This window comes from Erigeron canadensis, chromosome 2, assembly GCF_010389155.1.
Source record: "Erigeron canadensis isolate Cc75 chromosome 2, C_canadensis_v1, whole genome shotgun sequence".
NCBI classification, from domain to species: Eukaryota; Viridiplantae; Streptophyta; class Magnoliopsida; order Asterales; family Asteraceae; genus Erigeron; species Erigeron canadensis.
The window spans coordinates 40,991,611-41,018,699 of NC_057762.1; the positions used below are offsets into that span (position 1 = coordinate 40,991,611).

Consider the following 27,089-nt stretch of genomic DNA (forward strand, 5'->3'; position numbering starts at 1 on the left):
CTCTTTTAAACAAACAAAGCTTTTTATTGACTAAGAGTTTTTTCTTAAAAACTTAAAGCCCCTAAAAGCTCTATACCAAACATAGTAGATGCATGATCACTTGCCTAATGGTAACAACGTGATTCTTAGCATGGTGCATTTGTATTGTAATTTTTGTCGGTTATTGAAATCAATGTGATCCACAAGTATGATGTGGATATGGGCAAAAAAAACCGTTTCCAAAGATACCAGTTCGGATTATTTAGGAACTGGAACCGATTCCTCAAGAACCGATAGATAAGAACTGGTTACACTTTCGGATCCAAAATTCTGGTTCCAAAACCGGTTTTTAAGAACCGGTTCTTCGTTCCGAACCAGTTCCACATGTTCCAATCTTTTGCCCAACTCTAGTGTGATCCACGACTGTAATAACAATGATACTGATGTTGTGATGATGGTGTAATCAAGGCTCTACCTAGAAAATTTTGGACATTATTAAAGGTTACTTTTCTTTTAATGTCACCTGCGGCAAGTTAAATAATCAAGTAGAAATCACGGATGATCTGTTGACTACCAATGTAATTTGAAAAACACCTTGATACACTCGAGTGAGGTCAAAGACTTATGATTAGCTAGGTTGAACTGGGCTAGTCTATCATCAGGTCGAACTAAAGCCATTAATAGAACTAAATAGCCAAATCCGTTCATATATCTTTTTTTCAAGATTCCCCGTAATTATGTCGTTGGACCACATGGGAGTGAAACTAGTTGCATCATAAAATAATTCAAAATTCATCATCATACTCTAAAAAATAAGATGGGAGAGGTCATATGAGTCGAGACCACCAAAAAGGAATATAATTCATGATCGATAATTTCCCAATATAGACAATGGGAAGGTACATAAAGGTCCAAAATACAACCTAGCTTGTCTTTTAGACAATCCGCTAACCTACATAAAACCAACCCATGTAACAACAATAACAACACTACAACCATGTGTACGCACCCCTTACTACTACATTCATCATCCACTTGTACATACATATTTGATCAACCCCACAAAAGCATAACGAGTGCCAACCCTATTAAAGCGAAGAAACCAAAGGCTTGGTGTAGCATGAACCCGTTACTAACATCAGTATTGATACCAGTTCCTGATGAACCCGAGCCATATCCACCTCCTAAAATACCGGTGTTGGTTGGGTTGTTTCCGTAGGGAGAAGTGGTGGTGCCACCTGTTGTCACAGTGGTGGAGCCTGGTGTCTTGGTGTTTCCAGGTGACGCAGTCACGGTGTTACCACCACTGCACAAACCAAATCATAAAAGTTAAGTTAGGAAAGATTATTTATCTATATTTTTGGGAACAAAATATCTACATATAATTATATTATTATAAGATAAAGATAAGATGCTTCTAGGCCAGTGTAGCAAGTGATGACATTTTGTCCATCCGACAACCAAGAAACAATGTCGATCATTTGTAACTGATCATGCAATAAAAGATACATGAGGCATTGCCAAAAAGGATGGACCTCGATCTTACTTTCTATCAAAAGAAAACAATCCCTACTTTAGTTTTCTCTTTTTGACCTTATCTGACCCTCACAATTACTATGGATAAAGTAAACATATGCGATGGTCAAAGTCTTGTATAATGTCTTGCTAATAATTAGGGAAAAGTAAGATTCACAATTTCACATGATCCTTAAATTGAAATCTTTTAAGTTGCAAACGTAAAGAACTTGAGACAATTAAAACTAGAGATCGAGGATCCTAATTTTACCATATACATGAAGTGGAAATTTTGTCAAGAGGCAAGACATACATCATATAATCTCAAATCACTTTTTTTTGCTCGCTAGAACATACTAAATGTTCAACTAGACTAAGTCACACGGTTTGTAACAATGTACTATACCAGCAACTTATCTATAGACTTAGAAACCAGCTTAAAGATATTGCTCTACTTACACAATTTATGCATTTTGGATGGTTTTTTGGTTAGGTTTTACTGATCATATTTCTTAGTTAAAAGAAGAAAGATTTATACAACAATATATTGTGAAACTAACATTATTTGTGACCTAGAAGGTCGTACATGAACTTGTGTGATATTTTGATGTATTTAGATATGTTTAAAAGTTTGACACATCAATCAAAAAGTCCCTTAAACAAAAAGAAAAATGATTAATTAACCTAACTCATATGGCTAAAAATCAACATAAAACTTTAAGAATTTGACACGTGGATTCCACTAATTCTTTTTCCTAATTTTGCCCTCTTATTTTTCCACATGTCATCATCTTACTATTAGGCATATCTTTAGGCACACCAAGGTTGATTTATCATTATACTAAACAAAACTACCTAGAATAATGTACAAAGTTGTAACAGACACCACAATGACAACTCAAAAAATAGTTAATGCATTTACTACCAGAAAACATGGCTCCAGAAAAAGGATGGTACACTTTTGAAAGATGAGTATCTTTCAGGATTTATTTGAATGATGAATTGAATTTGGTCAGGCTCATATATATAGTTAAGATTTGTCAGATGAGTGTACAACTATATAAGCACAAGGTTCAACTAGAAGGTTAGAATTAGTTAAAGTAAGAGGTAAAAAAACCAGTTATGTTGGTCCACATCGGTTAAAACCCAAATGGACATTGGATACTGAGCATATAATGGAGATGATGTGGGTATGATACACCTTGGTAAAGCATGATGGTACAAGTCATTAAACATGATATAATAATTAAAAAGGGCATAACCTAGATTTTGTCAAAAAGTGAAAGATTAAAGTGGCCGGTTTTGTTTGGCTTGAGGCTATGGGTGGTCGGTGGGACCCGTTTGTATTTCCTCTTTCGTTTTAAATGTTTTGTTTTTCATTTCAAAGTCTATAAATCAAGCATACGGGTCTATATGGGATTATGGGTCGATTTCAAATTTTCAATACATTTGATTTGGTTTTGGCTAAACAAAATAAAAAAGTTCGACTTGTGAAAATCATAAATTTAGTACCTTATATTCCATATATGTAAAAAAAAAAACATAAATAGTACGAGTAGTAAATACATACCTGGCTGAAGAAGGATACGTGCACCCATTATTACCTGTCAATAAATACAAAATAAAAAGTAACAACAACAAAAAAAAAACATCAAACTGTGTGACAGTATGTACAATACATAATAAAAAATTTAAAAAAAAAAAACAACATATTTATTAGAACAATTAGTATTATTTTGCCTTAAAATTTAACCAAAAGTAGGAGTATGTGTAATAGTAGATAAGTAAGGGAATATATACTAACTGGGATCAGATGTGACGATCATGGCTGCACCATTGAAGTTACAGGCCTCGGGGGTCTGGCCCTTGGCTTGGAAGTAGCTGTTGACGGCATAGTTGCAGTGGTCAATGACTGTGTCCGGGTTGTAACATTTCCCACCTTGATGTGTTTGGGTGCAGTCCGCCCCGTTTCCACACGCATAGTCTATTGCCATTTGAAGCGTTTTATCATTTCCTCCTTTTTTGCACACGCACCATGTCCCGCCTATACATATACCCCCCCATGGTTAACAAGGATTACATTGTACAAACAACAAACCATGTCTAGTTCTTGACAAGTCATTAACTCTTCTTGTATATACTAGTATCAAGTACAAGTCAATATAGCAGCATGATTTTAGCTCAAAAAAATGTTTCAACTCTTTTAGCATTGATATACAAAGCACAACATCAAACACTAAAAAGAAATATAGAATTTGTTATATGAACTCATGTTATGCAGCCAACAATATAAGTAACACTCCTTTAATTAGCATGTATTTTTAAAGAAAATCCAAACAAATGTATAAATTTTAATGCACTGTGTACAAGTTGCTACAGAACTAGCTATTTGGTATGGTCAAATGATTTACCAACCATTGGGGGTTTTACTTTTTATGGGAATTTATGGATTAAGACCTCTTGTTTGTTCTTTTTCTTATATGTGTTGGTTGCTACATACATTAATAAAAAAAATTTTTTAGAGTTTAATACAAAAGAAAATAACATTTTCAATTTTGTTGGTTAAACTGAAACAAAGAAAAGAAATGCTTACTGGAGTGAGCAACCATGGAACAAATAAGAAGAGCAACAACTAGAACAGCCATTGGTGTGCTTGAATGCAAAAGTACAAGAAGCTTTGAGAAGATAGAAAGAGAGTGTGTGTGAGAGTATGATTTTGTTGGGTTTAAACTTTAAATAAAAAGGTATATTTACTTTGAAGAGAAATTATTGTCAAGTATAGAAGAATGTTATTGTAGATGGATAGACATAATGCAATCCGAGTTGTATAGGAGTGTGGATTTAGGTATTCCAGCTCTGGAAAATAAATTATTAAAGATAATGTATATTTTATGATTATCTACATGTTGTAAATGATAAATTGTTACCTTAATAAAAAATATACGGGAAGTAAATAGTTTCTATCCATTGTATCCGTTAAGCTTTTTTTGATAGTTTTTTATGGTGGTTAAAATATATTTTTGATTTTCATAACTAGAATTAAAACTACAATAAAACTTTTATAAATTAATAATGTTGAGATAATTTTATCAACTTAGCGAGATATTATTGTAAAGAGGTTTTTCTATTTAAATTATAAAGAAGACAATCGTTAACTTGAAAACTCGATTACGAGTATGCATTATCAGTATAAAAAGGATGTGAATAACTTCTTAGATTATTTCAGTGAATATAATGAGTATATGAGGCTTAAAACATTGAATAAATATGTGGCGGATACCACTTAAAAGTTCGGTAGATGACTAATTGAAACTGGGAATGATTAGTAGCTTTGAGGTCACAACTTTTGAATGCAATGTGAAGATTTAAGGATAAATTCGATATAAATTTGAAGTTAAAAAAAATAATAATAATTTTTTAGTTTATGTTTTTGACCCTCATTGTTGTCAATAGTCTTTCTGGGTGCAATATCTTTACTTTCAGCATAGATATTGAATGTCAACATTTCCCATCTTTTGTACCTTGTCTCTATTGAGATTTGGTGTTCCCATCTTTTGTACCTTGTCTTGTCTCTGTTTAGTTAGGAAAATTAATCATTTCTCATTTTATAAATGTCATTATGAACTACAATTTAGTTTTTGTTAACAGAATTAATAAAGTTTAGTAACCTGCTTACTACTGTATATAACTATATGGCAGTGGAGGCCTGAGATATGGCCCGGGAAGAGAAATGTACTATTGTCGGTGTGACTGTGGGGTACTATTTTTAAATTTGGCTGTGGCCTTCCTTTTCAACGGGTATAATTCAATGTATTAAAAACCGACATTTCGTTTGTTTTATGTCTCCTTACAAATATCAAAAACTAAATTGTTCCAACGGATTTGAAAAGGAAAAAAAAAAAAAAGGAAAAAGGCATCCAACTTTTAACCTTGCTTGTCATACACTTGTCCGCACTGGTACAATGGTAATGTTAAAGCCCTTGGTTCAAAGGGATTTTAGAGATAATGCACATTTCAAACTCTTTTGACGGCTTTCAAAATGTCTCTGAACTAGTCGTGTATTGAATCTATAGACGCAGTTTAATTTCGGTTACACAGTTCAAACATTACAACACTCAGCAAACACAAGGTTCTAACAGTTCACACAATGTTAGATGCACTAACATCACTGTCAACTGAAGCAGTAACAAAAGTCAATGTTTTACTAAAAGCAAAGCTTGTGGCAAATAAGCAAGAAAGCTTTACAGGATAAACTGGAACGACAAAAAGTCAAAAAGATCAGCTGATATACCGTGTGCTTTGTCAATATTCATCACCTTATCTACAAAGCAAAGAGACAACACTCCACTTATTCCAAATCAGAATCGAAAAATCCAGCATCCTTCATTTCAGAGTAGTAAGCATTATCCAAAAGCAAGTCTTCCTCCTGCAAACACCAAATCATGTTATTTCTCAAGAATAATAGGGACTTCAATCGTAAACCAAGGCAATAACAAATATACCTGGAAAAAATCTGCAAGGAAAGTTACATACACAAAGGGAAGATAAAGAGTGTGGTAACAGATAACGATGAACTTATATAGCCTGCAAGAATAGAATAAATCAAATACAAACAGACATAAGTGATCTATATACGAGAAATTTGTTACATAGTAATAGTCTTGAGAATCTTTGTTTCTAAATGTCGATACTTTCTTCTATGTATTTATGAACTTAGCTGTATTTACTTACCAAAGTCCAAACCCCACACCAACAGCAGCAAGCCCACACCCAAATAATGCAATTGCAGAGACCACGAACATGGCAACAACATAGTTGTAGAATGCTGGTCGAGCTGCATACAGAATGATGGCACATTAGATAACAGTTTTTCGATCAAGGGCATTTATATAGGTGTAAGTAAGGATTAAGTGGGTGTTTTTAGAATTAGAACCAACTTACGAGGTAGCTTATCTCTCCACTTTGAATAATGAACAAAAAGAATATAGCCATAAGTGCAAGTCAGCAATAGTTTGTCAAGCGTCCACAAGCCCCACTTCCCACGATGGGTGGTTGCACCATCCATAAAAAGTGGGACATGGAATCCAAACACACAAATAGCCTGATGGTGGAAGAAGAATGAATCAAAAATGACAAGAAAAAGATATAATATGCATGCGTTAAAAACTATACAACGAGATACAGAAAATGCAAAAGTTCTAGTGAAATGCCATTAAAAAGTAACAAAGAAGCCGCCGTGAGATTAAAAGTATTCATTATTCAATCTTTGGTAGCAGGTATTACCTTTAGAAGTATATCTGCTCCAACAATGAGCCCTGAAATAATGAAGGTGTGAGCTAATGCTTCCAACCCACTGGCATAACTCTCCTGAAGTAAAAAGGCCACCAAGCTAATCTCTAGACATAGTGTTGCCAACGCAGTGAGCAATGACAACAAGTTCCAAGATAAGTCTTTCCCAGGAATACACTGCCATACCTGCATCAAAACAATCTGGAATTTAATATCACTCAATTTCTTATCAGCCAAAAGAAAAAAATCGATTCTGCATACGACTGACTAGATCCCACCTCCCCGGTCTATAACTCCAAACAATTTAAATTGCCAAAAGTTGCACAAACTACGCAATACGACTGACTACATCCCACATCTATAACTCCAAACAATCTAAATTGCAAAAAGTTGCACAAACTACGAAATGATTAAAACAACAGTTGTATTACTCGAGTCAGAGGATCTTCTGTCTGTAATTACATCATAGACACTAGAAATCAATATATTTACCCTATATAACCCTATGACTTCTTTGACGCAAAGATATAAATCCCACTTATGTGATAAGTATTAAGTAGAGTAGACTTAACAAAAATATTGAATATGCTAGAAAAAAGCACACATACCAATCATGGATCATAGAAGACACTTGGAACACTTTATGAAGATAGCATACAGTAAAATTAATGAACTACCTAAAGAAACACGTATGTATGTTAGCCAATTTAAGTAATCATTCTCAGATCATGCGAATTAAAATTGACTACTTAAATTGTGCACTTCTGGGGATGACTTAAGATATAGACCTTAGAATGGGTTACCCTTTATGTCCTACACTCCCTTCTGTACACATCTTCTATGTATTTCACTATTTCCAGTACAATTAATACCTCCACTCCACTAATCACTTGAAGTTTGAGACATCATTCTATGGAAGGTAAGAGTATGTTACAGATCAAGGAGCAGTCAGCCTGCTTAAAAGGGATCATTTCATTAGATATCCAACAGATAAATTTCCTACCAACCCTGAAAGGTATTCAAACACATCTCTAGGTTTTGCCTGCTACTTGAACAGATCGCTATCCACAAGCCATTAAATTTTGAGTACAATGGGTAGCATCATACCATTCATATGATAATGCAATTGCTAGAGTAACTATTTATAAGGGAGCCCTGTAAAAATCAATTTTTGCAGATGCAGTTCAAAAGAAACAGGGTACGAAAACGTGCACACGCTGAAGCTAAATATGTAGCAGACGCTCAAGTCCTATTTCAACCAGATAGTCCATTTGATTTTTCCATCATCAAGCATTTACCATTATTAATTTACATCTCACATCTACATCACATTTTTATCCATGTGAATAACTAAAGCCAGCAAATACATTCAACACTGTGTGTGGTACAGGTTTTAGCTTCCACAATTCCCATGCTCCTAAACAAGTAGTGCGAAAGTGCTAATTTTAAGGAAAAATTACTTAGTGAGATATGTTCAGTGAGGAAACAATTCATCAGAAAGAAAATGTGAGGTCATTTACTGTTGAAATGTCTTGGAGGACTCAATAACCTAAAGTTTGTAAATGTGACTTGCCCTAGTAAACCAACCCAGCTGGTGGAAGTTGATACTCTATGTTCTTACCAAGATTACTCACAATGAATGAGATACAGGCTCTTACATATGCTTAAGTCATTTTGAAAAATGGCATTCTTACATTTTCAAAAATACCATTACATCTTATAAAGGGAACAATAAAATATGAGGTCAAAGTATCAAACTAGAGAATTTTGGTCTTCAGTTAATGATTTAATTAACACATGGAGAATGCAAATAAGGGAGAACCAAAAAAGTGAAGTGTAATTTCAAGTATTATTTGTTTGCAAATGGCCATAATACTGGACAAAGACGGTTTTTATATGTTGAATGCAGTAGTTTTTATCTTTTTTTCATTGTCAGTTTTCTCCAGGGATGCCATCAGTAGGATTATACTACCCCATGCATGATGCATGTAAATATATTTGAAGAATTCTACTCTAAGCTTATCTTAAATATATCTTAAATACCTTATAAAGCATTTAACCCCTCCCCCGTTCTCAAAAAAGAACTTGATAACCCAAAAATACGCCTCTAACCGCTCTAAAATAGTATCAATTGTAAACAAAACAAGAATTCTTGAGCAAAGATTTGAACTTGGGACCTCCTCAACCATAAATGGGCACCCCTTACTACTAAACCAAGGAGTCACTTGTGTTATTATCTTGCCCATTTTAATACATATATCTTTCCAATTCTGTTATTATGTTAACGCATTTTAAAGGAGTCGATTTTTCCTTTCGGGGCCGGTCTTCCACGATATATGTGGGGCCACCGCATTGCACGGGTACCCATCTAGTATGCTCTTAATTAAGGCATAAGATATGCCAATTGCCCAACAGTGCTTACATGAGTAATCAACGAACTGAACTCCTATTCATGAGTCAATATACAACACCGGTATTTGAAATAGAGCCTGCTTGACCATGCGGACAGATGACCACAATTTGTATCATTGAGCCAATGATCACAAATAAGCATAGGTATACCAAATTATTTGCAGATGAAGCATACAAGGCCGTTCTCGAAGAGAAAAACTGAAAAACAGTGAAGAAAATGCATGCATATCTATCAATAATCATGCATATAACACCACCTATCAACCAGTAGTATAGGATGGAGGAAGGCTCATAAGTTCACCCTCATATGTTCTCTTGCATTTATTCTCTTGCAAATGCAGAGATATCTAGAACGGAGATCAGATTGAATGGCTTGGATCCCCCAACAGTACCGAGTTGGCAATTACCTTGATCCTCATGGCTTGGATCATCTATGCATACCGAGTATAAACTTGATTTTCAGGCCGTAAGCCATAAGCAACAAGAGCAACTCCAAGGTACATTCTCCGAGTTGTTCATATCATACTTCAACATGAACTCGTCATATGACTTTAGTAGGGTGATGAGGACCATGTTTCTGGCCAACTCAGTACTGATGAAAAACAAAGCCTTTGCAGGTTATGTAGATAACTTTTCATCTAAAAAAGATGCGAATAAAATAATTCCCAAGTTCCCTCATCCTACATTTGACCAGGTCCTATAAGCGGTTCACTTGGTTGATGGGTGTTGATCTGTCTAACTCTCTCAGATACATGATTAAGATGTTTTCATTTTCTTCAGTATATTCAAATTCAATTTTTCTATTGATACTATTCAAAATGTTGAATATGAGTGAGATTTGTTTCTTTAGTTCTGTCCTTGAGAAGTAATCTTTTATGATTGCGTTGCTTGACGTCACTTCACGTATTCATGTGACTTGTCTACTTGCTTAGGTTCCACACTAGAGACCAATGTTGCTACTTGATCAAAATCCAAATTTTGGCTCTTAAATGACAATCCAGTTTATCCATATCTATTCTATATCTATATCTATATCTATATCTATTCTATACTACATTAGAAAGTATTTGTTCCCTACATTTTTTACCACTTAATAGTTGATAACCCTAAAATCCCCCTCCCCTTTATTCACTATGAAACAAAAGTACTTGCGCGTTGCGGCGGTGAAATGGTGGGGGTGATAGGTCATAGAGTGTGATAGGTCATAGAGTGTGATAGCCAAATGCCTTAGCCGTACGGGCTCCGCCATCGGATTTCAAAATTCGTCGAAAGTATATTGAATAACCTCTCTAATGAAAAAACATGAAATTTTAAGAACACCCATGTAATTTATATAATTTATCGATGTACAGTTTTTAAGATAAAATATTTCGAATGATTTAGAGGAATAAAATGATTTATGGAGGAGAGAGAAAAAAATGAGTGGTTGAGATATGAGGAGATAGATGAAAATGAGTGACTGAAAAGTTGAAATTTTTTGGCGGGAACAAATGTTTTATAATGGAGTAGAGATATTTTAAAAATCTCCACTTAAAGTACCTGTAATATCTACTTGAAATACCTTTTTTTTCAACTTGAAATTATTATAATACCCTTAATGAACTTAATTTATAGCCTCTAGTCATCTACCATTAACTCTAAAATAACTACACTACTCCTTGCACATCAATAACATACACTACTTGCAGCCGCCAACACCAACTTTCGCCGCCTCCACCGCATTGCGCGGGTACTCTTCTAGTTATATATAATAACTATCGACTATGGAGAAGTGCATCTCGTATTATTGTCACGGGAGAAAATAAAACTAAATAGTCAATAATACAATATGTAACTAACTAACTATGTAAGTAGGTATAACTATAACTCTATAAGCTTGATATATAATACATTACAATTTACAAACATGAAATATCTAAACAAGCATTAGCTAGTACAATTCTAAGTAATAGTGTCCAGGCAAATTCAGAGACAACTTAAAACTAACCATTGACAAAAAAAAAAAGAAAAAAAAAAACGAGTAACATAAATATGGAAAAGAGAGTGGGACCTGAAGAGAAGACCAAGCGAGATTAAGAGTGGCGGAGAACCAAAGGAGGACATAATAAGTGATCATAACATGTGAGCGACGATTTCGAAGCTTTTTGATATTTTTTTTTAGATGAAACCCTAAATAAACTACAAATAATATCGCCGGGATTGATAGGACTGCGGTGTACCATAATCCATGGCAATTGTAGCTTTGATTTGATGATGGTGGTGATGATGTGGCATCAGTAATGGCGGGAATAGTGCCAGGTGGAATTATAGAAGGATCTGGATCACTGCTGTTCATTATTGTTATTATTATGACTTCTTCTTCATTATTATTATGTATGTAAAACCTAATTTAGTGTTTTGATTGGATTGGATTGGATTGGGGTGAAATTGAATTTATTTGAAACCCTAATTTGATGAATGAAACTGCAGAAAAGTTCGAGGGGTGGTTTGGGATTTTTATAAGAAATAAGAAAGAAAGAAAGACTCCCCCGCCTCGGGATACAATGGTAGAGTTTTCCACTGCCTAATAGTATAAGACACCTACATTCCTCAACTTTTTTGGAAGGTGGGTCACTGAAAATATTTTTTTTAGAAAAAAAAAAATCATTTAAGATAACAACTTGGTTGATGGCTTGACTTAAAGGAGTCACCCAACTTTTGTCACTTGTCATTATGCGATTAGTTAAAATTTATTTATAAACCTTATTGGTTTATCTTTTAATTGAGTTGTGAATGTGGTTAAAAGATTGAATTAGGTTAGGTTGTTTAGGTGGAAGAGGGAAAAATTAATTTTTTATTAAAGGTTGGATTGATATAGGTTGGGAGTGTGGATGGTCAGTGGAGAGGTTGTTTCCATTTTTCTACTTAAATGGTAGAGAAGGCCCTCTAAAGTTTGCATGCGATGATGATCGAACTTACAACCTCTGTCTCCAAAGGCCAAGGTGTTTACCACTAATCCAACCATGCTGCTTCAATTTGGGATTTTTATGTATATCGAAATAGTTGTTGCTAGTCGTCTTTGAAATGTTTGTTTGGATAAGAGCAAATTCTGGTTTGTGTAACTGTGTTTACGAGGTTAAGATCAACAACGACGACGATATTCAATCCTGGCAAGCGTCGAGGTTTGAGAGAGTTATGATGTAACACCCTGCTTATAAAAAATGTGGATTTCAAAAAAAATTTCAAAATAAATCATAACCCCATTAAGTAAAGTGCGGAAGCGTTATTTAAAAATCTCATTTGATCCCTAACGGAATCAATAAAACATAATAAATGTCTTAAAAGATGTTACCAATAATATCATCACAATAGCCCAAATGAAATCCACAATCAACATAAAAGACAACCGACATAGTAATGGCCAAAACTGCTAAATAATAAGTCTACTTAAATAAATGCAACTATGGATAACTAAAGCCACAATCCTCAAGCTCCATAAGTAGTTACCCATCTCACCATCTACCGATCAGCTTCATGTCCTAACCTGAGGGCACAACATTTTTCCACAAAGTACAAGTGTCAGCTTAAAAGCCGAGTAAGATAACAGGTCAGTACAAAACAAGGATTGCCAATTAAAACATTTTTATAAAGAAATATATCTCACACATATGTATAAGCACAATCACACAATTCCACGTAAACAACATCATAAGGATATTTAATCCTATGAAGTGCCTAGCAATCCTTATTATTCCACGTTACAACACAATTTTCATATTCTACGATATCCGCGTATAGTTATGCCAATATAGTCAACAATAAAATATTTGTGTGTAGGCGGTCATAAAACCTTACAAGAACCTCACACCCGACATGATGGGTAACCTTTCGGGGTCCATCGGCGTCGTTATGGATAGGCATAACCAAATCCATGAGCAAACCGTTTTCGCACGTATGGTGGTCAATCACTCCACCCGGTATACTCTTTCCACGATGATTGAGTCACACGGGAAGCATGTACATTGCCCCCGAGTGATCCACGTACACAAGAGTCCATTGGACTAATGTGGGTTAAGCTTAACACTTTTCCACGTTGTGCTCGAGACTTAAACACTATAAATCCCACGTTAAATCACACGTAAATTCCTCGTTACATTATTAGGGCCCTTAACGTGTTTCGTGACATGGTAACTTACATAAGTCTAGTGTACTATGTGTACAAGCCAACATAAAACAACTATCACACAACAAACCATTTATCACAAGCATAAATAGATAATCATGCATAAAATGTCCACAAGCAACCCCCCCTACATCCCATACCCAACATACGCATGAGATAGTTAAACATCGTAAAAGAGGAAGTAATTATCAAATCTATGTTTTGTTGTGTCCCTCGTGTGTCAAAAGTAAGTTATCTTACCTTTTGCAGCTTCACAAACCACAAATAATAATAGTTTATCGAGCTTATTATGTATTCTCAACAAATAATTAAAGAATAAATACTAATGGTAAAGACTTCTTAAATCAAAACTTAAATGCACGTACTGCTGTTGCTCGAATAACATGAGACATCAGAAGGTAATACCATATCTCTATCCATTTGTTCGTATCGTACAAAGTAAGCAATAAAAACTTTACATTTCTTAACCCAGGTTGACCATAATTAAAAGACCCCAATTTACTAAAATGAATATAGTTTATGTGGGCTCATAAGCAAGACAATCCCTGACAATAAAACTAATAATTGACTCTATTTTCTTTTACCATAGAATTGATGGCTAAAAGACCACCATATTCAAAAACCACAAGTACTATATATTTACTATATACATTTCGATCAAGAGTATAAGAAAATAACATGGGACTACATATGTGATTCTTTTCTCATGTTCCTGCACTTTGCACATGGCCACAAAATTACTTAGACACAACAATCCCAATCTTCTTATTTTATATATATAACATAATATGTATATGTATGCATGTATGTTACGTTTTATATATGTGGAAAAAGGACCAAAACACAATTCTTATCTTTACTTCTTGGTTGTTGTAAAAGACTAGGCACCATGACCCTATTCTCTTCATTGTTTCGGCCCCACCATCAAAGGAAGACAACAAAATTTATTTTATATATATTATATAATTTGATTGAATGAAATATGGAAGCAATACGAGACAACACATCTGACTCTTTTCTTATTTTTGTGCAGACCATCACCATAAAGGACACACTTGACTTATATTGTATAATATAGCATAACTAGTTTTTAAAATAGGTATAATAACTAAAAGGCAATGATTTCGATTTTTTCTTACTTGATTGAATAGCTTCGATTAAAGAGACCACAAATATATTGTGCTTTATTTATTCTCCTCCGTAAGGGTATACGATAAGATGCTTCAATTTCTTTTTATCTATGAGTATGTGTTACGCCTCTGACCCAAAACACAATTACTTCTCTAACTTTTCTTTCGATCGGCCAAACACAAGGATAGGGTTTCTTTTCGATTTACTTTGTTCTTTTTATACTATATGAATCAGGGGGTAAATATGATACATATTTCCTTTTTCCTTTTCTTTTTAAGTCTTATTAAATTAACCATTAATACCCTTCTAATCTTATTAACTAACTAACAACTTCAAGTAACTTCATATAACGATCTCTAATAATTGTTCAACACTACATTTTATATTCACCTATTGCCTAATCGAGAATACACACAACACAACAAACATTTTGGTAAACATTTATCAGTTTGTCACACTGAGTGGGAACACCTATCCCGTCCACCTAAAGACACACATTTTAAGCTGCTTTAATAACCACACATTTTAAGCTGCTTTAATAACCACGTAATAACTCACATAAAGCCACTTAACGATATGTCAACATTGACTAACGGTAAAAGTCAACTAAATGAATAAAAGAGTTTGGGATGTTACAACTACCTCCTCCTAGAAAGAATTCTGTCCCCAGAATCTACTCAGCAACAAATAAATGCGGGTAACGATCCCTCATTACTGCTTCAGTCTCCCATGTCAAGCTCTCACCTTTATTGTGTCTCCATTTGATCAACACAAGATCAATTATCTTCCTACGAAGCTTCTTTTGTTTCCGGCCAAGAATCGCAACCGGTTCATCTACCATCTTCTTTGGATCAATGCTAATATCTTCCAAAGGAATTACACTCATCTCCTCTGCCAAACACTTTCTCAAATAACAGACATGGAAGGTGTTATGAATACCATCTAACTCTGGAGGAAGGTCTAGTTTATAAGCTTGTTGATTGACACGCTCCAAGACTTTAAATGGTCCAATAAATCGAGGACTCAACTTACCTCGTTTACCAAACCGAATAATACCTTTCCAAGGCGACACTTTCAACATAACCATGTCACCCACCTTAAACTCCATAGGTCGTCTCTTCTGATCTGCATAAGTCTTTTGATGATCTCTAACCACTTTAAGCGCTTCTTTAGCAATATTCACTTTATCAGCTGTTATCTGAACAATTTCTGGCCCGGCAAACTGCTTTTCACCAGGTTCTAACCAACAACCAGGAGTCCTACACTTCCGCTCATATAACATCTCAAATGGCGGCATCCCAATGCTAGAATGATAACTATTATTATAAGAAAACTTAATCAACGGTAAATGATCATCCCAAGCACCACCGTACTCAATCACACAAGATCTCAACATATTCTCTAAAGTCTGAATGGTCCTCTCGCTCTGTCCATCAGTCTGGGGATGATAAGCGGTACTCAAATGAATTCTAGTACCCAACTCTTGATGTAAACCCCTCCAAAAGTTAGATTTAAATCGACTGTCACGATCTGAAACAATAGATAATGGAACCCCATGCTTTGACACAATCTCATCTACATATAACTCGGCCAACTTATTCAGCGAAGCTGTCTCACGCGTAGCTAAGAAATGAACACTCTTGGTCAATCTATCCACTATGACCTATATCATATCATTACCCTTAGGCGTCCTAGGTAATTTTGTTATAAAATCCATGGTAATGTGATCCCACTTCCACTCTGGAATCTCTAACTGCTATAACTTACCATAAGGCTTTTGGTGCTCAGCTTTGACTTGAGCACAAGTCACACACCTCTAAACGAACTCAGCCACATCTAACTTCATAACTGGCCACCAATACAACGGCTTAAGATCAACTTGTAACACCCTGCTTTATGAAAATGTGGATTTCAAAATTTTTTTAAACTTTAAACAAAACTCCGTTAACAAAATGTGGAAGCGACGTTTAAAAATCCCATTTGATTCCTAACGGAATTAATAGAACATAATAAATGTCTGAAAAGGTGTTACCAACAGTATCATCACAATAATCCAACTGAAATCCATAGTCAACTAATAAAATATCCAACATAGTAAAGGCCAACTAGCTAAGTAAATGTATACTTAAATTATTCAACTACGGGTAACTAAAGCCAACATCCATAAGCTTCAATAAAAGCTACCCATCTCATAAGCAAGTTGCCAAGCCACTGGTCAACGCCTAACCTGAGGGCACAACACATTTCCACAAAACACAAGTGTCAGCTTAAAAAGCCGAGTAAGATAACAGGTTAGTACAAAACAAAGATTGCCAATTAAAACATTTTTTAAGAAATCATCTCACACATATGTATAGGCACAACACATACACATCCACATAATCACACATAATGTAGTTCATCAATCCTATAATGTGCCTAGCAATCCTCAATAATCCACTTAATAATTCCACATTTATCCACTTGATCCACTTTAAGTTATGCCAATTATTTACAACTTTAAAGGTTTTGTGCGAAGGTGGTCACAGACCTCACAGGGAAACCTCACACCCGACGTGATGGGTCGACCTTACGGTGGTCCATCGTTGTCGTTACGGATAGGCATAACCATATCCACGAGTAATCCGTTACACACTAATGGTCAACCACGCCACCCGGAAATACTTTACCACTTTAGGTTGTGTCACACGAGAGCATGTACAGTACCCCCGAGTGATCCACTTTGCACATTAGCCTAAAAGACTAAATGTGGGTTAAGCTTAACTCTTTTCCACTTTGGTGCTCGAGACTTTACACACTTTATAATGTCTACATAAATCCACTTCATATACTTTAATCCACTTTGTCTACTTTAAACCACTTTATCATATTAGGTCCCTTAATGTGCACGTGACATGGCAATATAAATCATGTCTAGTGTACTATGTGTACAAGTCCACAAATATCCATAATATCACAAACCACTTTAGTCCACATTATCACAATATAGCTTTGAAATACTAAGCATGCATAAATGATGTCATTTATAACTAATTTAACTCATAATACCACAATAAATATTATAACTATCAAGCATGCATAAACAATACCCCAATCACCTCCCATATATATATCATACCCAACATATGCATGAGATATTTTAAACGACATAAAACGGGGAATAATTATCAAATCTATGTTTTGTTGTGTCCCTCATGTGTCAAAAGTAAGTTATCTTACCTTTAGAAGCATTATAGACCACAAATAATAGTTTATCACTCTTGTTATGTATTCCCGACAATGAAAGATATGATGGCGTGCAGATGTTGCTGTTGCCTTTGTTCGAACCAAACCCAAAGTAACGTAATCACTTTTTATTCGTTTTCCCATCTCGGCAGCACCAAAAAAATTACAGATCCCACAATTAATAATAACCCAGTCTTCTAAATAATGTAAGCTACTATTAATTGTGATGATTTCTCCTTTGTCTCCTCCTTTCTTTTAACCGACAAACCATATATGACACCACTTTCACAATTTAAATTCACCTAGTAATTAATTTTGACCTGCTTCTCGTTTCGTCATTCCTTTCGACCGTAGCCGCCTCCACCAAAAGCACCTCTACTTTAATTTGGAATTTACCTATTTCTAATGTAAGCCGCCTCCTAGTTTTCTTTTCGTTGTAGCCGCTAGAGATAAACCAAAGGAACGGAATATATATGACTTATTTAAGAGGTTACATATATTTTAGATTTAGGGTTAGCTAATCGGTAACTTTAGTTAAATAAGTTTTGTCAAATTACCATTTAACACCCTTCTACTTCATCAACCAGGTAGTCGCTTCAGACTTAACGAAATCTAACATAATCTCATTACTACAGGGAATACATACCATCTTAACAAGCATCAACATGGAGTAAATACTTATCAATACTTTTAAATATACTAAATGGGAACATATACCCAACTTTATTCAAATACAATAACACATATTATTTCACTCAATCACTACACATAATCCACCTTATACACATAATTGTCCACATCATACACATAATATGTATTAGTTATATTTAACTGCATATAAGTTTTTAATGAAGAAAGTCAAAGTTGACTAACGCACATGTCAACATAAACAGTAAACAAATTTAGGATGTTACAATTCTCTTCTCCTTAAAAAGATTCTGTCCCCAGAATCTACTCAGTCACAAATAAATAAGGGTAACGATCATTCATCATATGCTAAGTCTGCCACGTTAAGTTGCCGCCTTTACTATGTCTCCATTTAACCAACACTAAATAAATTTAATGTGTTACTCCTTGAAAATACGAATACCTAAATAAATGTATAGAAAATGGCAATATATGTCAATACCAACTAATACTGCATTATGCATTTAATCAACTCATCAATCTAGAATTATTTACGTGTAATTGAATAAATTAATTTGACCACAACTATCTCAGTATAGTTGATAAGTTTCAAACGAATATGTAATTGTTAAGTTCATTTTAAAACTTTATTTATGCATGACATAAACTAGTATTCATGCAAGAACTAACTTATTTATGACCCAAAAATCCACTTGTAGTGTAAATGAAATTACACTCCTTCATAATATAAACCTAGGAGTATTTAGAAGTCTCTTCTCCTTCAATTTTTCGTTTAAAACTTAAGATTAAGAATTGGAGTTGAGAACTCCACACCGACCCATAGCCTATACTAATATATTTCATTGAATCTTTTTCGAATGAGAACTTATTAATGAATAACTAGTTTGAAAACTCTAAACTATTGCTTAAAGATAGCTAACAACAAACTTGACACCCAAGCTTTTGTTGGTTGGCTACGAGGAACTCCACCTCTAGAATCAATTATATATTATATAATTTGATTGAATGAAATATGGAAGCAATACGAGACAACACATCTGACTTTTTTCTTACTTTTGTGCAGGCCATCACCATAAAGGACACACTTGACTTATATCACCATAAAGGACACACTTGACTTATATTGTACATTATAGCATAACTAGTTTTTAAAATAGGTATAATAACTAAAAGGCAATGATTTCGAATTTGTTCTTACTTGATTGAATAGCTTCGGTTAAAGAGACCACAAATATATTGTGCTTTATTTCTTCTCCTCCGTAAGGGTATAAGATAAGATGCTTCAATTTCATTTTATCTATGAGTATGTGTTGCGCCTCCGACCCAAAACACAATTACTTCTCTAACTTATCTTTCGATTGGCCAAACACAAGGATAGGGTTTCTTTTCGATTTACTTTGTTCTTTTTATACTATATGAACCAGGGGGTAAATATGATACATATTTCCTTTTTTCTTTTCTTTTTAAGTCTTATTAAATTAACCATTAATACCCTTCTAATCTTATTAACTAACTAACAACTTCAAGTAACTTCATATAACGATCTCTAATAATTGTTCAACACTACATTTTATATTCACCTATTGCCTAATCGAGAATACACACAACACAACAAGCATTTTGGTAAACATTTATCATTTTGTCACACTAAGTGGGAACACCTATCCCGTCTACCTAAAGACACACATTTTAAGCTGCTTTAATAACCACACATTTTAAGCTGCTTTAATAACCACGTAATAACTCACATAAAGCCACTTAACGATATGTCAACATTGACTAACGGTAAAAGTCAACTAAATGAATAAAAGAGTTTAGGATGTTACATAAGATAAAGACAGTCTTACCCCTAACCAAAAGTGGATGAGCTGTTTTTAGAAGGACCCCGGCCTAGGGCTCTCACCCTTGTAAAAATTATCGACAGCAAGATGGAGCTAAGCCGAAAAAAGAGTAATCTCGATCTCAAACTCTCAATCTCAAGTTCAATCTTGATCTCAGAAACTCAAACAGATCAAGATCTAAAGTTTGTTACTTTTGAGGAGGGAGAAATCACATAGAGAGAAAGATAGCATAGAAAGAATGAAACTCTTTTTTATTTATATAGATTAGCCATTCGTTTTCTAAAGCCAAAGCATAAACTTGAAGTATAATTTTTAAAATTTTAAATTATACATTTAGATATAAAAACTTATATGAAGTACAATATATAAATTTTTAAAGAAAACATAAAAATATATATAAAACATATATAATATTAATATTTAATAATATCCATACTCTGTAAAATTTGGGGTATATGGGTAATCTTATTCAATAGGGCATGGGGCTTCTATTCTAACGTTGCATCATGAAACTTTTGTTTTAAAGCCCATTAGGGCTTTTCTTTTCAAAATAGAAGCCTTAATCTCTCTTTTCCAAACAAAGCTAAAATTTTTAAGGAAGACTTTTATTTAAAAGCCTCAATCTCCAACCCCCTAAAAGCCCTTCAAAAGCTCTTACCAAACAGACCCTATGTTTAGTAGGTGTTTTTAAGAGCTTTTAGGAGCTTCAAAAGCTTCAAGTTTTTATATATAATTATAGCATAAGAGCTTTTTCATAAAAACTTCGTTTGATTAGAGGAACTTTAAGCTTTTAAATTTATTAAAAAACCTTTTTTTTCTAACGCTACCAAGACTAGCGTTTACAAGTAGCTAGAGGCTTTTCATAGATCAAATTACTTACATACCCTTTACTGCACGAGGCCTACATTTTATATTAGTAGTACTTCCAATTTCTTTTTTCCATTGGGAAATAATTAATCATTCTAACAAAATAGCCTAAAAGTTATCCTAACTATTGGATTATGACATGTGAAAAAATTAGGAGGCAAGAATAGGAAAGAAAATTAGTGGATACCACATGTCATACTCTTAAAGTGTTTGAAGGATTTTAGGCTATTTTGTTAGGAAGATTAATCATTTTTTTTTATTTGATAAAATCTGAACAAAAGAAAGAGAAGTAATCTTCTTTTTTCATATATATTTAACTTTTCATCTATTAAAATTAACAAATAAACTTTACAATTTTGTTATTTATTTGAAATACAAAAGTATTTACAATAGAATTTTTAGCAACATGAAGGTTTCATGTTCAAAAGCCAAACGTTTTATCATAGTATACAAGTAGATAATTATGTCCATTTTTATTATTTTATACAATTTATTAAATGTTATAGTCACTTTTCTAAACACTTAAATATATTTAAAATGTTCGAGTTACTAGTTTCCAGCTAATAATTTTTAACCATCAGCTACTAGCTACCCGCTAATTTTGTCAAATATATCCTTAATATTCGAGTCATGTTTAGTCAAAAAGTATGATTAAGAGTCGAGTCGAAAAAGTACGATTTGACAATACAAACTAGATGTAACGTTGATCCATGGAAACAAGCCGATACAACTAATTGGGCCGTTCTTAAAAACGTAAAAAGTAATTGAGATTAAAACTTACTAACCCTATATTTTGGTTTGGCGTATCCTCTGTCACAACCCAAAATCGAAGAACAAGTTGAAGCGATTGCCATGACCGAATCGAATTCCACTGCTACAACTACAACACAGTAAGTCAGTACATCCAAAAACTTTAGTAAATTTATCAATTATTGTTATTTTTTTGGAATTTTAAAGCTATCATGTATTAAGCATATAATGAAAAACCAACAACACCCCCGCTTTTTTTTTTTTTTTTTTTTTTTTATGGATTGAATGACAAAGGATCATTTATATATGGGTCTATTATTATGATTATCTTATTATGTATAGGTATTTGTTGTTAATAATAGTGTGTTTGAGGATATTGAATTGTGTTAGGATGGTGTTGAAGAAAAGTTTAAGATATTAAGGAGTATCGGGGAAGAATGCATTCAAGAGGACGAACTCTTGAACCTTGTTGCTAAGAAGCCTCAGCCCATTTGTTACGATGGGTTTGAACCGTCTGGCCGAATGCATATAGCTCAGGTATGTATAAGGTATTCGACCTATCAACCAAGTTACAAATTCAAGTACTAGTTAAGGAGTTTGTTAATTATCGAACAGGGAATTATGAAGACTATCAATGTTAATAAGCTGACTTCCGCTGGCTGCGAAGTCAAAATTTGGATAGCAGATTGGTTTGCTCAGTTAAACAACAAAATGGGTGGCGATTTGAGAAAAATTAAAACTGTTGGAGAATACATGGTTGAGATCTGGAAAGCTGCAGGAATGGATTTAGAAAATGTCGAGTTTCTTTGGTCTTCGGAGGAAATTAATTCCAAAGCATATGAGTACTGGCCTCTCGTTATGGATATTGCCCGGAAAAACAGTATTACTAGGATTAAGAGGTACGTGGATTATTTTGTTTAACATGTTATGGTGGTAGCATGAAGATTTCATAAAATTGCCTTATTTATGGATGGTTTTAGGTGCTGTCAAATTATGGGCCGGAGTGAGGAAGATGAGTTGACTGCTGCCCAGATATTTTACCCGTGCATGCAATGTGCAGATGTCTTTTTTCTTAAGGTTATTATTATTATATCTTTTCCTCAATGGTACATAAAAATTTGATGAGCCGTTTAATATATACAATTTGTTTGCTGGATTAGGCTGATATTTGTCAGCTAGGCATGGATCAACGGAAAGTTAACGTCCTTGCGAGGGAGTACTGCGATGACATTAAACGGAGAAACAAACCTATCATTTTGTCCCATCGTAAAAGTCCAAATAGTTGACTTACTTTTTATTCTTTCTTTATTATCATGATTTCCAAACTCCCGCTTTTGCTTTGCAGACATGCTTCCTGGATTATTGCAAGGGCAGGAGAAGATGTCAAAGTCTGATCCTTCTTCAGCAATATTTATGGAGGATGAGGAGGTATGATTTTTGTTTGGCATAATGGGCGGGTTGTGTAATATCGCAAAAATGGGTTTGGTCAACTGACATTCACCTTTTTGTTCATATTGTTTGGATTTTACAATTGATTAACCCAAATTTGACCCATTAATATGTAAGTTGGTCGAAATTGCCAATTTGCCACCTTTACCTCAAGGAGTAAAGCTTGTGGTTAACGTTACTAATCACACCATAAAAGTATAAAGTTACTAATCACACCATAAAAGATTGTGCTGATAACCTATTCAATCATATAGTTGTAACTGTTCGTGCTGATGAATGCTGCAGGCTGCTGTTGTTAACAAAATAAGGAGAGCCTACTGTCCACCAGCCGATGTTGAAGGGAATCCATGTCTTGAGTACATCAAGTACATTGTGTTTCCATGGTTCAACGAATTTAAGGTTGAAAGGAACAAGGAACACGGAGGTGAAAAGTGAGTTCCTGATTGCTGAAGACCATTCTCAAACTTCAACTTGCAATTTCATTGATGGTTAAGGTTTCTTTTCTTCTTGCCTTATGGCATGCTTGCTGATACTTGTTTTTGTGTTATATCTTTCATAAAAATCAGGGTATTTACCACCTATGAAGAACTAATCAATGATTATCAAAAAGGGGAGTTGCATCCTGGTGATGTAAAACCTGCTCTTTCTAAAGCCTTAAATAGAATTTTGCAGGTATATATATTTTCATTTTGATAAATAAGATATTCCACGTGTCTTGAAATATCTTGCAAAGATATTACACTTTGGGGGTACTTCATCTGGGCTTTCTACTCCGATTAAAAAAGAAACTGTTCTTACAAAAATATTATTTATACATAGAGGCAATGTGTTTATCAGTCTCAACATGATCTGTCTGTCTTGCAGCCTATCCGTGATCACTTCAAAAATGATCAGAAGGCTAAGGATCTACTGGAGAAGGTTAAGGTATGTATCCTTCCATCATATAGAATCTTGCCTATTATCTAGATTTTGCATCTCATGTACCGAAGGTAGAGGTGGCGGAGGGGTTAGGTTAGGTAACAGTTTAATACAGATAGTATCTGACTCATATTTATGATTGTTGCAGGGTTTCAAGGTCACAAAATGAGTAACATCTTTCCATATTGTTGTAATGACAACATTGACTTTGGTTCAGATTTTCTACTCCGTTGTGTCAAAATGAATTCTAATCTAATACTCTACTTTATTCATATAGTTGGTTGGTATTAGCTATTTATAAGTAATATCTAATGTAACATTTGGAATGAGGTTTTGTTTGAACTACTTGCGAAGAAAAGAGTTGTTAGTAACAACTCTTTTGATTGTTGGTATTTATTGGCATATCTCAGTGTCCTTTTCTGGTCATAGTATGTGCTGATGGATATTGGAGTTAAAAGTAATGTTCGCCTCTATAGTTCCTCCACAATTTTTTCTGCATCTCTGTTGTGGGCGATTTGCAACTGAATGTGATGATGATTTTTGTGTAGTGCACCTTCTGTTTGGATAGTCTATGTGTGGTTTACCCATTTTCGTGGTTTACATCCCTGTTACGTTTTTTTAAACAAATCCGTCCAAACTTGTTATATTCTTTGCAAGTTACGTCCCCGTGGCTAACGACGTTATTATTTGGCCGTTAAGTCGACGCACGTGAGCTGTACATGAGGGCAATTTTGTAATCTGTCACCCACAAACAACTTTGTAATTGCACAATTCGTCCCTGTGGTTTATCCATTTTAGTGGTTTACATCCCTACTCAAGAATTTTTGTGGAATAAATCCAAAGTACGCAAATTTGTTGCATGTTTCATCCATGTGGTTGATGAAGTCAATTTTTTCCCGTTAAACGGAATCACGTGCCACACATGTGAAGGTATTTTAGTACATTCTCCCAAGTCCTACACCTATTCTTTTTCTCTTTCTTACTTCTTACGACTCCACCAAAATCAATTCAGTTTTTCTTTCTTTGCTATTTTCACCTATCTTTCATAGATCATCAAATTACCCTTTAATCAATTTCCTTCTCATCCAATTATTTTTGAAATTAATTCTTGTGATATTTAGGTTGTTAAGGTTCGAACAAAAAGAAACTCCATATTAATACACATCCACGTATAGAGCCAGAAAGCCCAGAATCCCATAAAGATATATATATATATATATATATATATATATATATATATATATATATATTGGGAAAAGTAATTATGAGGCTGTTATGCATCCAACTTGGGTGAAAAACCCCTTACATGCTAATATTTTAATATTTTAAATAAATACATGGCCCCCCATGATTTTTACCTTTTAAAAAAAGGTATGTGAAGGGTTTTTCACCCAACTTGGGTGCCTAACAGCCTCATATTCCCTTCCCTCATATATATTAGGTATATATGTTAATATGTATATGTAAATTCGTAGAATCACATAAGTGTGTGTGTGATATAGGGAAAAGGGAATAAAAGGTTGTTTGACATCTAATCTTAGGTATGGAACCTCTTACATACTAATACAGTATTTTATTATTTCTTGTTTAATAAATAAATGCACGGGCCCCCATGATTTTTATGGATTAAAAAAACAATATGTGAGTGTTTCACACCTAAGATTAGATACCCGACAGCCTTATATTCCCATCCCCCATATATATATATATATATATATATATATAAGTCCATTGATTTTCGTAACTTACATACCACCATCATCATCTACTATGATATACAAGACTTTTTTGTAAAAACACTAAGACTTTCTGGCGACGCGGTGGCTGGAAAATCATGGTGGTGGTCGGAGATGATCATGGTGGTGGTCGGAGTTAACTTACACATGTGTAAGTTACATGGATTTTTTTTGGAGTTATTTTAGGTGGACTCATTTTTATCTTTCCCCATAATATATATATATATTTATAACACAACATATAAAGTAGTTCGGGTAATAGAGACGCCAATTAGTGGCGGTCCGCAATTGGGTTTCATAACAACTTGGTTTGTGGTTTGTGGTGGTGGTATTGATGAGAGCTTGGTGGTGGTTGGTTCCAAAGGGGAAGCTTATCAATGCGGATTTTGCATTTTTAACCAACCCATAAATAAGTTTGCTTAGTTGTATACCCCAAACGTTGTTTAATTCCACGGTCAAAAAATCAATGACGATTTGCAAATTTTCGAAAAACCCATCAAACTTTTTATGGCACGTGATCCCATTTAACGGAAAATATTTGACGACATCAATCAAAGGGATGGAACATGCAACAAATTTGCGTACTTTGGATCTATTCCACGAAAATTATTAAATAGGGATGTAAATCACTAAAATGGACATACAGGGATGAATCGTGCAATTACAAACCTGTTTGTGGGTGGCAGATTACAAAACTGCCCTCACGTGCATCTCACATGCGTCGACTTAACCGCCAAATAATAACGTCGTTAGCCACAGGGACGTAACTTGCAAAGAATATGACAAGTTTGGACGAATTTGTTTAAAAAATCTTAACAGGGATGTAAACTACGAAAATGGGTAAACCACATGGACGAATCCTGCAATTAACTCTAATAATAATAATGATTGAATATGAACAAAATATATAAATAAAAAACCTTTTTTGGTAGTCGAGCGTACCTTTTTTTTTTGCCATAGTTAACATTGTGTTAAGTTTCAAATCACAGTGTGTTTGACCATATTTCTGGTTTTTACGCGCTATCAAAAACACACTATGATTTGAAACTTAACACAATGTGTTTTTAGGTACATATCATAGTGTATTTTGGGCAGTTTTTTAGTTTTCACATAAATTTTATTTTCAAATGAATATTTCTCTATGAAAGTAGTTAATATGACGTTTAA

General features: G+C 34.2%; 3 protein-coding genes across 5 annotated transcripts; 1 reads left to right on the plus strand and 2 right to left on the minus strand.

The window, feature by feature from the left end:
- Positions 1 to 811: 811 nt before the first annotated feature.
- Positions 812 to 4,211, minus strand: LOC122588674 (PLASMODESMATA CALLOSE-BINDING PROTEIN 1-like). The gene is made up of 4 exons (XM_043760841.1): positions 4,088 to 4,211; positions 3,299 to 3,538; positions 3,065 to 3,098; positions 812 to 1,285 (listed from the first exon to the last, which is right to left on the minus strand). Exons 1-4 carry the CDS (start codon positions 4,137 to 4,139, stop codon positions 1,033 to 1,035), a joined length of 579 nt encoding a protein of 192 aa, XP_043616776.1. The 5' UTR covers positions 4,140 to 4,211; the 3' UTR covers positions 812 to 1,032.
- Positions 4,212 to 5,526: 1,315 nt separating this feature from the next.
- LOC122588728 (protein CANDIDATE G-PROTEIN COUPLED RECEPTOR 2-like) lies at positions 5,527 to 11,706 on the minus strand. The gene is made up of 6 exons (XM_043760901.1): positions 11,246 to 11,706; positions 6,778 to 6,969; positions 6,436 to 6,595; positions 6,226 to 6,328; positions 5,997 to 6,078; positions 5,527 to 5,920 (listed from the first exon to the last, which is right to left on the minus strand). The coding sequence occupies exons 1-6, from the start codon at positions 11,528 to 11,530 to the stop codon at positions 5,843 to 5,845; spliced, it is 900 nt and encodes a 299-aa protein (XP_043616836.1). The 5' UTR covers positions 11,531 to 11,706; the 3' UTR covers positions 5,527 to 5,842.
- Positions 11,707 to 21,805: 10,099 nt separating this feature from the next.
- Positions 21,806 to 24,659, plus strand: LOC122589371 (tyrosine--tRNA ligase 1, cytoplasmic-like). Of its 3 annotated transcripts, none has more exons than XM_043761660.1 (10): positions 21,809 to 21,963; positions 22,210 to 22,356; positions 22,435 to 22,718; positions 22,800 to 22,896; positions 22,980 to 23,085; positions 23,165 to 23,247; positions 23,554 to 23,699; positions 23,835 to 23,940; positions 24,133 to 24,192; positions 24,335 to 24,659. In XM_043761660.1, the coding sequence occupies exons 2-10, from the start codon at positions 22,342 to 22,344 to the stop codon at positions 24,353 to 24,355; spliced, it is 918 nt and encodes a 305-aa protein (XP_043617595.1). In that variant the 5' UTR covers positions 21,809 to 21,963; positions 22,210 to 22,341; the 3' UTR covers positions 24,356 to 24,659. The 3 variants fall into 3 exon arrangements, 2 of the variants coding, with proteins under 2 accessions (XP_043617595.1, XP_043617594.1); XM_043761659.1 differs by having other exon boundaries at positions 21,809 to 21,959; XR_006322254.1 differs by lacking the exon at positions 23,835 to 23,940 and having other exon boundaries at positions 21,806 to 21,959; positions 23,554 to 23,762; positions 24,335 to 24,367.
- The last annotated feature ends 2,430 nt before the right edge of the window (positions 24,660 to 27,089 follow it).

Bases quoted from the DNA above. Each gene is read 5' to 3' on its own strand.
- LOC122589371 (XM_043761660.1), top strand. The intron at 22,897-22,979 runs GTTATTATTATT...TTGCTGGATTAG, and splicing joins CAGATGTCTTTTTTCTTAAG to GCTGATATTTGTCAGCTAGG. The intron at 23,700-23,834 runs GTGAGTTCCTGA...CATAAAAATCAG, and splicing joins AAGGAACACGGAGGTGAAAA to GGTATTTACCACCTATGAAG.
- LOC122588674 (XM_043760841.1), bottom strand. From the start codon at position 4,139: ATGGCTGTTCTAGTTGTTGCTCTTCTTATTTGTTCCATGGTTGCTCAC. The intron at 3,099-3,298 runs GTTAGTATATAT...ATTTATTGACAG, and splicing joins GATCGTCACATCTGATCCCA to GTAATAATGGGTGCACGTAT. The intron at 1,286-3,064 runs GTATGTATTTAC...TGGTTTGTGCAG, and splicing joins ACGTATCCTTCTTCAGCCAG to TGGTGGTAACACCGTGACTG.
- LOC122588728 (XM_043760901.1), bottom strand. From the start codon at position 11,530: ATGAACAGCAGTGATCCAGATCCTTCTATAATTCCACCTGGCACTATT. The intron at 6,970-11,245 runs GTCCCACTCTCT...GTTTTGATGCAG, and splicing joins TCGCTTGGTCTTCTCTTCAG to GTATGGCAGTGTATTCCTGG. The intron at 6,329-6,435 runs GTAAGTTGGTTC...TTCTGTATGCAG, and splicing joins GTGGAGAGATAAGCTACCTC to CTCGACCAGCATTCTACAAC.